Source organism: Miniopterus natalensis, chromosome 1 (genome assembly GCF_054644295.1).
Source record: "Miniopterus natalensis isolate mMinNat1 chromosome 1, mMinNat1.hap1, whole genome shotgun sequence".
Classification (NCBI taxonomy): domain Eukaryota; kingdom Metazoa; phylum Chordata; class Mammalia; order Chiroptera; family Miniopteridae; genus Miniopterus; species Miniopterus natalensis.
Genome location: NC_142081.1, coordinates 69,254,701 through 69,267,059, shown reverse-complemented (window position 1 = coordinate 69,267,059; position 12,359 = coordinate 69,254,701). Strand labels below are relative to the sequence as shown.

Below are 12,359 nucleotides of genomic sequence, written 5' to 3'. Positions count from 1 at the left end.
CACCCCTCCCGCCGGCTCCCGCGAGCGGCGCCCGGTGCTCGTTGCCTGGAGCCCGGGCATTTCCCCAGCCGAGGGCAGCGTCCGCGCTTTGCGTGCCACACACTCCTCGAGCACCCTGAGCAAAATCCATGCTTTTGTTTGTGGGCCTGGGTTCTCAGGGTCGTCCTTGCAAGGCCTCTCTCTGTGGGCCGGTCCAGCTCGTCCTCGCTGACCTGCGAGGGAACTCGGGGCCCAGGGCGAGGCCAGGAGAGGACGTGGCCAGATCTGGGGAAGTCTGTCCTTCCTTCCCTGCTCGCCGACTTGGGGATCCCTGCGGCGCCCTTGGCACCATCCTCGCGGATGTAGCGCCTGGAAGTTCCCGTGCCACCTCCTCCCAGCTGGCAGCTCTGCAGACACCTCACCCCTGAGCATCAGGCTCAGTTCTGGTGACAGAGAGGAGGGTTAGGGGGATCCAGAGATCCAGTCCACTCAGATTACGCTTTCTGCTCATCTACCACACCTATGCATCCCACACTAAAATAATGAACACATTGAGTCAAAGCAACACGATCATCTGCATTTTATTTGCACCCCATTTGCAAATTAATCTTCAACGTTCCCAGCCCCTCCTTCAACTCCAGGTTCCTTTTCTCCCACCTCCTTCAAATTGCCCAGATGCCCAGAAAAAAATAAAACATATATATGTTAGTCTTTGCCAAGGTAGACTCAGCCTTCTCAGCAGGCCTTCTCTGTGTCCTCAGGGGAAATCTTTATCTTAAGGCTACAGCAACAGTGGGAATCCTCATAAGACCAAAGGACAACAGGGAAGGCTGGGTCTTGTCACAGGGCAGAACTGATTTTTGGGGGGCGGGGTAAAGGTATGATAGGCAGAGGTGGGAAAAGCCAGTGGATGAGTGCTGGAACTGGAGTAGGAGTTGGAGCCCAGTCTCTGCCCTGGTAGGCTCTCTCCAGGTGCTCAGAGGCGGGATGGGGCCCCTCCAGCCACTGTCACTGTTTCCCCAGTGATGTAGCTGGCATCTTCAGAGCACAGGAAAGACACAATGCCTGCACATTCTTCTGGCTTGCCTATCCTAGGGTATAGGGAAAACAAGGAAAGGAGTAAAAATCAAACAGGCCAGGCTCCCTGACCTGGTTCACAGAGAATGAAATTTGCTTAAGAAGTATTAGATGATTTTTCAGGACCAGTGTACAAGCCCATCAAATAGGGTTATCATAATGATAAGCTGTTATAATTTAGTATAAGCATAAATACTGTACTCTGCAAAAACCACTATAAATTATATTCAAATAATACAGAGATGCTTTGTTCTTTAGAGAACTTAGGACACCAAAATCCAAAGTTATATAAACTGGTGAGCAGTTATTTTATACTTCAAAGAATTTGTTTCACATGAGTGCATACTAGTCAAGTGTCAGGGAGTCTGTGAGACAGTAAATGGTTTGTTTAAAATAATTCCATTTGCACAGCTTCAATTCACAGACAACTTTTTCAGGAATCTATTTTTGTCCCTTAGAGTCAGGTTCATTTTGTGAGAATGTGTTAAAGTGTTTGTATCAGTGACTGCATAGTTGGGAATACTTTAACATAATTGTCATAGAATGCTCTAGAGGTGGGGCAGAGTGGGTATCTCAAACCTAGAAAGCTCAGATTAGTGGTTCTTCACCCTGGCTGCACATTGTAATCACCAAGAAGGCTTAACACCCCCCCCCCCAAAGATGCCTAGGTCCTACCTTGGACCAATAAAAAAGAATCTCTGGGAGTGGGGCCTGAGCATCTGCAGCTTCATAAGCTCCCCAGCTGATTCTAATAAGCACCCAAGATTGAGAAGCATGGGGCTAGTCAATCACGGGGCTCTAAGATGACAATACCCTGACTTATTAGTGAGTTATGCCTGCATCAGAATGGATTTGGGAACACTGGAGGGGCTCTCCTTCCTTAAGTAGGCCTTGTTTGCACAAGTAGTCCTTGAAGGACAAGATGGAGAAGCTAAAGACAAGAGTTCCCAGAAGCCAGAAGTTGGAGAGAGGCAGGGAACTTAGAGGAAAGGGAGCCAGATGGTGCCTAAACAATTCATCCAGCCCCTTGGGGAAGAGGCTAGTTTTCTTAGGCAGGGGAGTTTTGGGACTTAGTAAAAGCTCTTCAGTCCTTTAATTTGGGTTGTAGGATCATCAACCTGAGCTTTGAAAACATGCCTTTTTACTCAAAGAGAACTACAAAAGCATGTTTTGGTTTTGGTCCCTAGTAGCTAGGGATGCCTAGAGGTGGAAGCAAACAGCCAGCTGGAGAGAGGATTCAGGGCCTCTCCCAGAGCTCTTCTCTGCTGAAACCTGGGCACCTCTGTGTTTGTTTTGCAATGGAAGCAGGCTCCTTGCACCCCCCCCCCCCGCACTGTAGTGATGCAGTGCTTACAAACTTGTGAAGTATGTGTGTTTGAGGCAGAGGAGAGCACACCCCTGTTGTCTGTGGGACCAAAGGACACAAGATGTGGGCTGTGATGGACCAGACCTTTCCATCTTTATCCCTCCTAACTCTGTGTGACAGCCTTACCTTCTTATCCGTAGGGCTTCTTTTATGCTCTCCTCTCTTGCCTCGTCCATCCAAAACTGCAAGAAAAGGGGGATCTCTTTATGTGAAAGAAGAAAGGGAGGGACAGAAAGGAGGACGCTGCATGCCTGCACATCCCTTGAGAGGAAGGGTGGACAGATGCCCTCTTTCACTTCCTAGCCCCCAGTCTCTCCCCATTGCCCTCTTCTGTTTCATTCTTTTCAGATTCTAGTGAGACATTTCACTGGGTCTCCCCAATTCCTACCCACTTGCAATACAAAACAGTGTGAGTAGAGTCTGAATTTCTCAGTCTCCACAGCACACCTTGAGAAAGGAGCGGGTCTGGTCTGGACAGGTGGCTGGCATGCGGGGGGGGGGGGGGTACAGAAAAGCCTGGGGAGGGGGGCAGGAGTGATTGGGAGCTCAGGACCCAGGTGGATGCTTCCCCAGCAGGATGCACGACTCCCCCTCCTCACCACTCTGCTGAAGTTAGTCTTGATGATTCCGGGCGCCAGGCAGTTCACCCTAATGTTCCTTTGGGCCAGCTCTATGGCCAGGTTCTTGCTGAGGCCCAGCAAGGCTGTTTTACTAACATTGTAAGGACCCAGGCCCTGGGGAAAGGAGAAAATGGGACAGTCTCTTTGTTTCTGGTTCATTCTTGGTTCTTATTGGAAGACTTAAAGGGCAGTAGATAATAGGGCATCTCCTGTAATAGAGGGTCCCAGTTAGAAAACTGTCTTGAGGCTAACCCTCCCCAAGGTTGTTGTTCGTGGAGGCAAGGCATCTATTTTATGGGAAGGGACTTGGTGGTGTTCCAAAGGGGGATAAAAACTTCTTAGGGTGACTGGAGGGTGGAAAGGTGCAGGGTGGAGGAAGGGATGGAAGTAGCAGAGAAAGGGATTCTTACAGGAAACGGAGTGTAGGCTGCTATGGAGGCCACAATCACCACTGAGCCGCCTCTGGAAAAAGAAGAGAATGACCCTCTACCCAGCAGAGACCCCCTGCCCTCAGACTACATGGGGCCTGTTGCACCCAGGCTCCCTCTCCCTCTCCCTCTCCCTCTCCCTCTCCCTCTCCCTCTCCCTCCCCCTCCCCCTCCCCCTCCCCCTCCCCCTCCCCCTCTCCCTCCTCTCCCTCTCCGTACCCTCGTTTCTCCATCTCTGGCACCACTGCCTTTGTCAACAGGACTGTGGACTTCACATTAATGTCCAGAATCTGAAACCGAGAGAAGGAGAAACAGCTTGAGGAGAGAGCTAGAGAGGTCAGGGCGGTGAGCAGTCATAATAGGGTCCCTCACATCATCTTGGTAGAGCTGGTGGAGATCTTAGAGATGATTTCCTGGGACCTTTGAAGTGAAGAAACCAAGGCCCAGGGAGAAGTGTCTTTCACTAGCTTATTCAGCTAGAGGATGAAACAATAGGTTTGGGTGAGAAAGAACAGAGCCTGGTTCATCTTGTTTCCTAACTAGCTAAGTATGATTTGGCCTAGTATGGACCTAAACTCTCAGGGCAACTTTGGATTTGAGCTGGATTTTCTGTTTCTCCTAACCAGGGAGAGGATGGAATTAGGTTGGCCTCCTGGGACCTGCCATTGAGTGGGGCATACTTCTCAGGGAAAATGTGGCCTGACCTTGGGCCCGGGGGTGTTCCAGCACTCCTCTGGCTCCTGAGCTCAGGGAGTGAGATGGTCTTGGCCCTCCAGGATGGATTGTCTGGCTGAACATTTGTTGGAAAGTGGGATCATGAAGAGGCACTTTTTGGGGAAGCTGAGGCATAGGCAGGAATAAAAATCTCACATCCATCATTTAAAACAGATGCATGATCATTGCAGCTGGGATAGTCCCCTCCCATACCCTCCAGGCTTACTTTGAAAAATTTCAGTCTTAGAGAAAAGCTGAAACAGAAGTACAATTAATATCCTTTACCTAGATTCATCAATTGTTCACATTTTGCCCCATTTGCCCTATCTGTGTATTTATACCATTTTTTCTTAAACCAATGAAAGTTAAGTTGCAGACGTCATAATGCTCTCTAACCCTACATACTTATCCCTACATAATATCCATTCTCTAAGAGACCATAATCCATGACCACACCCAAGAAATTTAACACTGATAATAATGATTTTACCTAATGTGTTGTCCATAATAAAATTTTCCCAATTGTCTCCCAAATGTCCTTATTTTAAAAATCCAAGGTTCAATCAAGAATCAACCTTGGCATTTAGATTTGAAATACTGTGATATTTTTTAAAATGCAAACTAAACAGAAAAATTACTTGGTTTAAAATTATTTTCCTGCGGTCTCCATTCAGACTGCTCACGAAAGACGTGTTTCTACTTTAAAGAACATCAATCAGGAACTGACTCACTGAAGAGCATTTGGCACTTTGGTTTCTAGGTCTCTGAAACACAGATAAAGCATGGATAAAGAATTTTAGTATTCTTAAACTGCAGTGTTGAGACATAATTGATGACATCAGAAGAAAAGTAAAACCACGGGCCATCATAAAAAAACTAGCATTTCCAAACCACGTGGGAATATTAACGTTGGTAAATGAAGACAAATGTTTTAATTAAGGCTTTATAATTAAAGAATGTAGGTGTGTGAAATATATTATAGGTATTATGTAATTATACACACTCTCATAAACCCCAAAATTCCACACTTGAATTTAGATATCTGGATCTCCAATTTTCTTGTTGCAGTTAAGAAGAAAAGAGCACAGGTCTTTTTCAAAGGCTGTATGTTATAAAGCGGCAACTTAGGTCTTTTCACCAGAATTGGTATTTCACTTAATGAGCAGCTATTAAAGTTTTGGTATTAAACTAGCTATTAAAGAATTGGTATTTTACTTACTAGAAGCTATTAAAGTTTTCCAACTAATGAGAAATACTTTTTTTTGGCAGCTGAAAAGGGGGAGGAGTGGTGTGCAAATTTAAGTGTATTAGTTATTGGCAGATTAGCTGCCATGTCCCCTGGAAATAAACCAGGAAGAAGAGCCTGGCTAGGCCTGGATAAGGGCAGGGTGGGGATTGGGGTGTAGGGAAGAAGGCGGCTAGCAAGGAGCAAATGGAAGAAGACAAAATGTCAGAAGAAGCAATGAAAGAGATGGGCAGGGAGAGAGGAAGCCACGTCCTACTAGCCCTTTACCAGATGCAGTCCAGGTGCGTGGGAAATCCCAAGGATTCCTCACATTTACATTGCACTTGACAAATGCATTCTAAAAGCAGACTGAGTTTGCACTGTTTTCCGAAGCTGGCCCCTTGCTGCTTTAATCCCCTCTTACCTTGTCCCACACCTCCTCGGTGGCATCCATTAGGTTTCCAAAGAAAGGGTTGACGGCAGCGTTGGAGACCAGGATGTCAATGCCCCCATGAAGCTTCACAGCCTGGAGAGAGTAAGGTCTGAATCAGGGCTTCAGGTCAGTCGGTTGTCTCATTTCTTCAGCATCTTTACACTTTACTCTTTACACTTTCTCTTTGGGGAGCTCCTTTATTCTCATGGCCTCGCTTTCACCTCAAAATTTTTCTAGATCCTTCTTTTCACGTTGAGTCCCAGTCCCATTTCTCCAAGTGCTTACTGTCCAGTTCTCTTTGGTATGAGTTACCATTAACTTACCTACCTGAATGGAGAAACTAGTTTAAATAGACTCATAGAAAGTTACCACTGGGAGGGGCCTTTAGGTCATCTAGTTCCATGTCCTCATGGTGAAAGTGATGACTCTGAGGTCCAGGGAAGTTAATTTCTCAAGGTCCTATGACTCAGTAATGACATGTTAGGGCCAGCAAAGAGCAGGAGGCCTATTCATGTTGGTCTTTGGGAGAGGCGAAGTGATTTTCTCAGGGCACAAAGCTAGGTAGTGGTGGCAGAACTGAAATTGGTCTGATGGGGGAGACACCAGCCTGGGCTTAAAGCCCATTACTTGATTGTAATGTCATCCCTGCCTTTTTTTTGGCTAGGAGGCATGGAAGATTCAAGGCAGAGCTGATATTGAAACTGGAAAAACCAAGAAGGGTAACATCTCACCTCCTTAATAAATTGTAAGCAGGCGGTGGCAGGAATGTGCTGGAGTAATGACTGGCCAAACAGAATCTGCCAACAATATACCACCTGGAAATCAGATTGCATTTACCTAGAACTGGCAATTTTAAAAAATCCTCATTGGAGGATATACTTTTTATTGATTTTAGAGAGACGAATTGAGAGAAACATTGATGTGAGAGAGAAACATCGATCAGTTGCCTCCCATACATGCCCTGACCAGGGACTGAACCCGCAATTTAGGTATGTGCCCTGACTAGAAATTGAACCTGCAACCTGTAGGTGTATGGGATGATGCTCCAACCAACTGAGCCACACTGGCCAGGGCCAGAACTAGCAATTTTGATGCTTGGGACAAGCAGCAGTCAGTGGGCCCTGAGTTGACTTTGTGTTTCACGATTTGGTGCAGGGAGGGATGTTATTAACAACGTGTACCATCTGCTAGCTCTGGTTTTAACTAATTATTCTTGCTAACTAGGTGCTAAGCTCAGATGTTTCGAACGCCTGAGCTGTCAACATGTAAATTTCACAAAAATTTAAAATCACATTATCTTTTAAAACCCGTATCAATACTTTCTTGCACTTTCTAAATTTTGGTGTCCTGGCACAAAGCCCCAGTCACTTGCCTTGGCTCTGTGTAAGTCTGGCCTATGGACTTGTGGCTAGGAAAGTACAGAATACGTTAGAAAGTGTCATGGGCTGTGCCCTATGCATGTGTTTGGGGTCGGGGAGAAAGTGGTGGATTGCACCAGAATCACCTGGAATGCTTTTCATTTCTGGCTCTGCGTCTTACCCCCCTTTTCTTCCAGGCCTATCAGCATGGAGAGGGGGTGAGGCTGGGTTTAGACTGAACAGAGACAGAGAACCATAGAAGATTAAGGTTCTCTGACTACCCAGCTGGTGTCTTCTAAGTCTTTCTCTAAATTGTGTGATCACTACACAAAAGTGGTTAAGCATTGTTTGCTCTGTGTTTTGATGTCTGTCTATCTCTCTATCTATCTCTCTATCTCTATCTATCTATCTATCTATCTATCTATCTATCTATCTATCTATCTATCTATCTATCTATCATCTATCTAATCTATCATCTATCTAATCTATCATCTATCTATCATCTACCTAATCTATCATCTATTATCTATCTATCATCTATCTATCTATCTATCTATCTATCTATCTATCTATCTATCATCTATCATCTATCTATCTATATCATCTATCTATCTATCTATCTATCTATCTATCTATCTATCTATCATCTATCTATCATCTATCTATCTATCATCTATCATCTATCTATCATCTATCTATCATCTATCTATCTCTGTTAATCCTCACCCGAGGATATTTTTCCATTGATTTTTTAGAGAGAGTGGGGGGCGTGGAGAGAGAAACATCAGTGTGAGAGAGTTACATTGATTGGTTGCCTCCTGCACGAGCCCAGACAGGGGTCAGGAACAAACTGGCAACCCAGGTATGTGCCCTTGACCGGGAATCAAACCTGTGACCCCTCGATGCGTGGGCTGACTCTCTAACCACTAAGCCACACTAGCCAGGGCATGATAGGTATATATTTTTGAAAAATATAATCAAATGGAGAAGCAGTAGATGTGGTTTCTGCTCACCACACCTTTGAAAAGCTTCAAGGTGGGGATTAGGCCACTGGGTCATAACTATCCTCAGGGCAGCAGCTTTCCTCATCACAGGGTGACAGCTGGCAATAGGCAGAACTCATCTCAAATTGCTAACAAGTATCCTATTATTCTCCACCCTGGCATTGCCTGAGAGTCATTTTTGACTCATCCCTCCTGTTTCCCATCTCTTGGCACCAGGTTAGAAAACAAATATTGGTTGGTTCCACTAAATGTCTCTTGGGCGTATCCATTCTGGTCCCACCACCACTGCTCAGACCTGAATGACAGCAACAGCTTCTTCACTGATGTCGTTGGCTCAGAGTTTTCTCTACTCCAATATATCCTTCCTACCAGTGCCAGATTCTCTTTCTTTAATAACCATTTTCATCTTGCTCAAAACCTCACGTGGTCTCTTATTTCCTACAAGGATGTCTAAACTCCTTTGGGAGGCTATGGGGGCCCCTATGCCCTCTCCTTCCCACCACCCATTACACCAACACTCCTGAACCTGTGCTCTCTGCTGTGGGGCTGACAATGTTCCCCTCTTCCCTTCAGCCCCTCGTAGGCTGCCTGCTCATTTTGCAAGGTCATCTGGAATCCTGTCCTATTCCATCTGTCCATCCCACCCACTCCTTAAGGTCTAGCTCAAGCTCCACTGCTGGGCCAGGGCTGCAGGTTTTTGACATTAAGTTTCTATGTACTTTCATATGGCTAGTCACTAATTGGCTCAGGATCCCAGATGGGTCCCTTTACCCTAAGGATCAAGGTTCCAGTCTCCAGCTCTGTCCAGCAGCCTATGCCAGACAAGGTGACTTTCTTGGACCTATATTTGGATTTCTCCAATGCACATTAAAATATATATATATATGTATATATTTTTTTTTAAAATATGTTTTTATTGGTTTTTTAGACAGAGAGGAAGGGAGAGGGAGAAATAGAAACATCGATGAAAGAGAAACATTGATTGGCTGCCTTCTGCTCACCCACTACTGAGGATCAGCCAGCAACCTCTTGGTGCATGGGAACAACCCTCGATCAACTGAGCCACACCAGCCAGACTTCAATGCACATTTGAGCATTTCCAAACAGTTTCTTAAAATTGGAATAACCTTTGCCATCTACAATTGTTTAACATCTCCCTCTTCTAAGATTACCCAAATAACTTCTGCCAGCCTTCCAAATGGTTAGTACAATTCCACACTTTCCATTCTTGGGTAGATTTTCCCTTCTACTCCAGGGAATAAAGTGTGGGCCCTGTGCCTGAGAGAAGGGCAGCCTTCTTTGCCAGATGTTCATATTTTCTTGTATAGCTGGAAGGCTGGTGCCAAGTAACAACTCTGATGCTGGCTTAGACCTGTTTTTGAGAGTAAAGTCCAAGTGGGCACCCATGGCCTCACCTGACGATAATGGGGAAATGTCTGGTAGTTAGTAGGCAGCTTGGCAGGCGTGGTTGACTCACGGCTCCTTTCTTACTGGCTGTGGGACCTTGGGATATAGCTCCACCCTTCTAAGCAGAGTGTAAAGAGGGAGAATAGTCCTTGCCTTGTTTGGGTGGTTGTCACTCTGAACAAAGTGAATGGCACACAATAAGTAGCTAAAACATGGGGGGCTTCTTCCTGCAGGTTTTCAGGGAGTGCCTTTACATGAAGAACAGGGGATTGAGTCTGATTTGTTTACAGGTAGGAACATCTATTTTGTGATTGTATCTGCCCTTCTCACTTGCCCAATTAGATTGGAAACTACTGGAGAACCAGGACCAGCTGTTTCTTTGGGTGCCCCCAAGGGCTGATGCAGGTTGAAGCAAGCATTAGAGTGGTTTTTGATTCTCTGACTGGGATGGGATGACTCTTAGAGACACAAAAGAAAGGCACACAATAAAAGTGTGCTGGTGGACTGGTGTGGGTATGCAGAACACAATATTATGTTTTAGTTAATAGTGCTGGCTTGGATCACACCAATGTTGTCCAGGAAAGCTGGGAAGGAGGTTCAGGCTGGTTCCCTTCTGCCACCTCCTGGATCTGTGCCCATATCCTTGCTGCTCACCGTGGTCACCAGCCGCTCCCGGTCCTCAGCCTTCCCCACGTGGCACACAGTGCCGGTCACGCTCAGCCCCTCCCCCTGCAGCGCTGCCACTGCCCGGTCCACGTTCTGCTGCTTCCGGCTGCTGACCACCACGTGGGCCCCATCCTGGGCCAGACGCCGAGCGATGGCAAAGCCGATCCTGTGGGCAGAGAGAGAGATGGACTGTCAAGGCCAGTAATGGAAAGCATGGGCCCTGGAGTCAGAGTGCCTCAGTTTGAATTTTAGCTCTCCTTTTGGGCACTCGTTTACTTATTTTTCTTGTGGTTTTGGCTCTCAAACTAGGTTCCCAGAAAGTGAAATCACCTTCCACAGGCCCCACCACAGAGCACAGGCCTCATACCCTGCAGGGACTGAGGGGAAAGAAATGAGCTAGGGCCGTAGCAGCAGCCACTTCATGACTGGATGGTCTCACTCAAAAGAGCCCTGGCCCCAAATATCTTCCTTACTAGTCTGCATATCTCAGAATTCTATCGTTAGTTATGTTTTCGGGTGCATATGAAAGGGTGGGCCTCTGGTTAGAAATGTAAATTTTTTACATTATTCTCCTGGGAGTGAGGGTTACACGTTTCGCAATTGTTAGCCATTAGCGTGTCAAGTACATTTGCATTTTAGATTTGTGTAGAGCTGGTGTCTAGCAGTCCTGTGAAAAGGAGAAGCAGTATAGACAAGAGTGGTGGGTGCAGAGACAGGCTGGGCAAGGGAGGCCAAAATGTACTCAGCCAAACAAAAATCTGGATACAGCCCGGCCCGGCGTGGCTCAGCGGTTGAGCATCGACCTGGGATCCAGGAGACCATGGTTTGATTCCCGGTCAGGGCACATGCCTGGGTTGCGGGCTAGCCGATCAATGACTCTCTCATCATTGATGTTTCTATCTCTCTCTCCCTCTCCTTTCCTCTCTCTGAAATCAATAAAGATATATTAAAAAAAAAAAAATCTGGATACGTGAGTCTTGCGTTCTGTCTAGGTAAGGTGCGCGGTTCTGGGAGACTTGTCGGGGTGCCCAAATGGGGTGTCTGGAACATTTCCATGGTCGATGGAGGCAGTGGGATAGTAGTTTTGAAACCTGGGCTGTCTTGAACTTCTGGTGTCTGGTCTGCTCTAGGCGGGGCCGGTTGATGGGGCAGCCCTGATGCCTGAGACCCCGGGTAGACGGGCGCAGCGCTGGGCTAGCGCAGTTGCGCCCGAGGCCGCAGCGCCAGGAGCTCCCGGGGGCTGCGGGCCAACCACGTGGTTCCTTACTTCCTGGGCCGCGGGAGGCCTGAGCACAGGGGGTAGGCAAAGGACAGCAGTTAGGACCTGTTTCCAGAGAGCAGGGGCCTCAAACACTCCAGCCCGGGCACTCACCCGTCGGTGGAGGCCGTTACTAGAGCCACCTTATTCGCGAGCAGGTCCCGGCGCGCCACCCTGGAGCTGGCCATCCGCACCGACTTCCACGACCGGGCACAGGCGCCCAGCAGCGTCCCCGCCTTAAGCATGGCGCGGCGGGTTGTGCAAGGCTCCGCCCGGCCGGTGGGGAGGCGCGAGGGACGGACCGCCTCCCGGCGCGTTCCAGCTCTCGGCTCCCGGCCCGCCCTCGGAGGGACAGCTCCTCCCGCCTGGCGCCCGCACCTCGGCGCAGGGAGCGGGCTGTGGTTGAGGGCGCCCCCTGCCGGCGCCTGGCCGCAGCGCCCGCAGCCCTCCGCTCTGCTCTGGCGGGGGTGGGACGTCGCAGTCCGCCCAGATTTCCTGAAGGGCCCGCCGCTCTGCGGGAACCCGGAGTCTTCCTCGCACCCCTCCTTCCACCTTTGCTTGCCTACGTCATTTTTCGAGGGGCGGGGTGGTTGCTTTTGCTTCCCAGAACCTCAGGATGCACCTCCTCTGAAAAAGTATGGGTCTAAATATTGTATGTGACAGCCCACAATAGGGCAAATGTTTTGAGAGTGCTCATGGAGGTCAGGCCTGTGGTCCTCGCAGAGGGTCTCAGGTGAGGGTGGGGGAGCCTGGGAGAGAGACGAGATGGGGAGCAGCTGGTCTAGGCCTGGCACTGCCCTTCACTCTGCCTCAAGGTCTCCTCC

At 48.0% G+C, this 12,359-nt stretch overlaps 1 protein-coding gene across 2 annotated transcripts; it reads right to left on the bottom strand.

Moving 5' to 3' along the window:
• Nucleotides 1-535: 535 nt before the first annotated feature.
• LOC107531714 (dehydrogenase/reductase SDR family member 4) lies at nucleotides 536-11,795 on the bottom strand. Of its 2 annotated transcripts, XM_087815107.1 has the most exons (10): nucleotides 11,650-11,795; nucleotides 10,266-10,443; nucleotides 9,386-9,482; nucleotides 7,135-7,139; nucleotides 5,834-5,935; nucleotides 3,690-3,760; nucleotides 3,453-3,504; nucleotides 3,022-3,156; nucleotides 2,549-2,604; nucleotides 536-1,070 (listed from the first exon to the last, which is right to left on the bottom strand). In XM_087815107.1, exons 1-10 carry the CDS (start codon nucleotides 11,778-11,780, stop codon nucleotides 956-958), a joined length of 942 nt encoding a protein of 313 aa, XP_087671233.1. In that variant the 5' UTR covers nucleotides 11,781-11,795; the 3' UTR covers nucleotides 536-955. The 2 variants fall into 2 exon arrangements, with proteins under 2 accessions (XP_087671233.1, XP_016061336.2); XM_016205850.2 differs by lacking the exons at nucleotides 7,135-7,139; nucleotides 9,386-9,482.
• Between the last annotated feature and the right edge of the window lie 564 nt (nucleotides 11,796-12,359).

Coding starts and splice junctions, on each gene's coding strand:
- LOC107531714 (XM_087815107.1), bottom strand. CDS start 11,780: ATGCTTAAGGCGGGGACGCTGCTGGGCGCCTGTGCCCGGTCGTGGAAG. Junction 10,444..11,649: donor GTAACGGCCTCCACCGACGG/GTGAGTGCCCGG, acceptor CTCTGCCCACAG/GATCGGCTTTGCCATCGCTC. Junction 1,071..2,548: donor GAAGCCCTACGGATAAGAAG/GTAAGGCTGTCA, acceptor CCTATACCCTAG/GATAGGCAAGCCAGAAGAAT.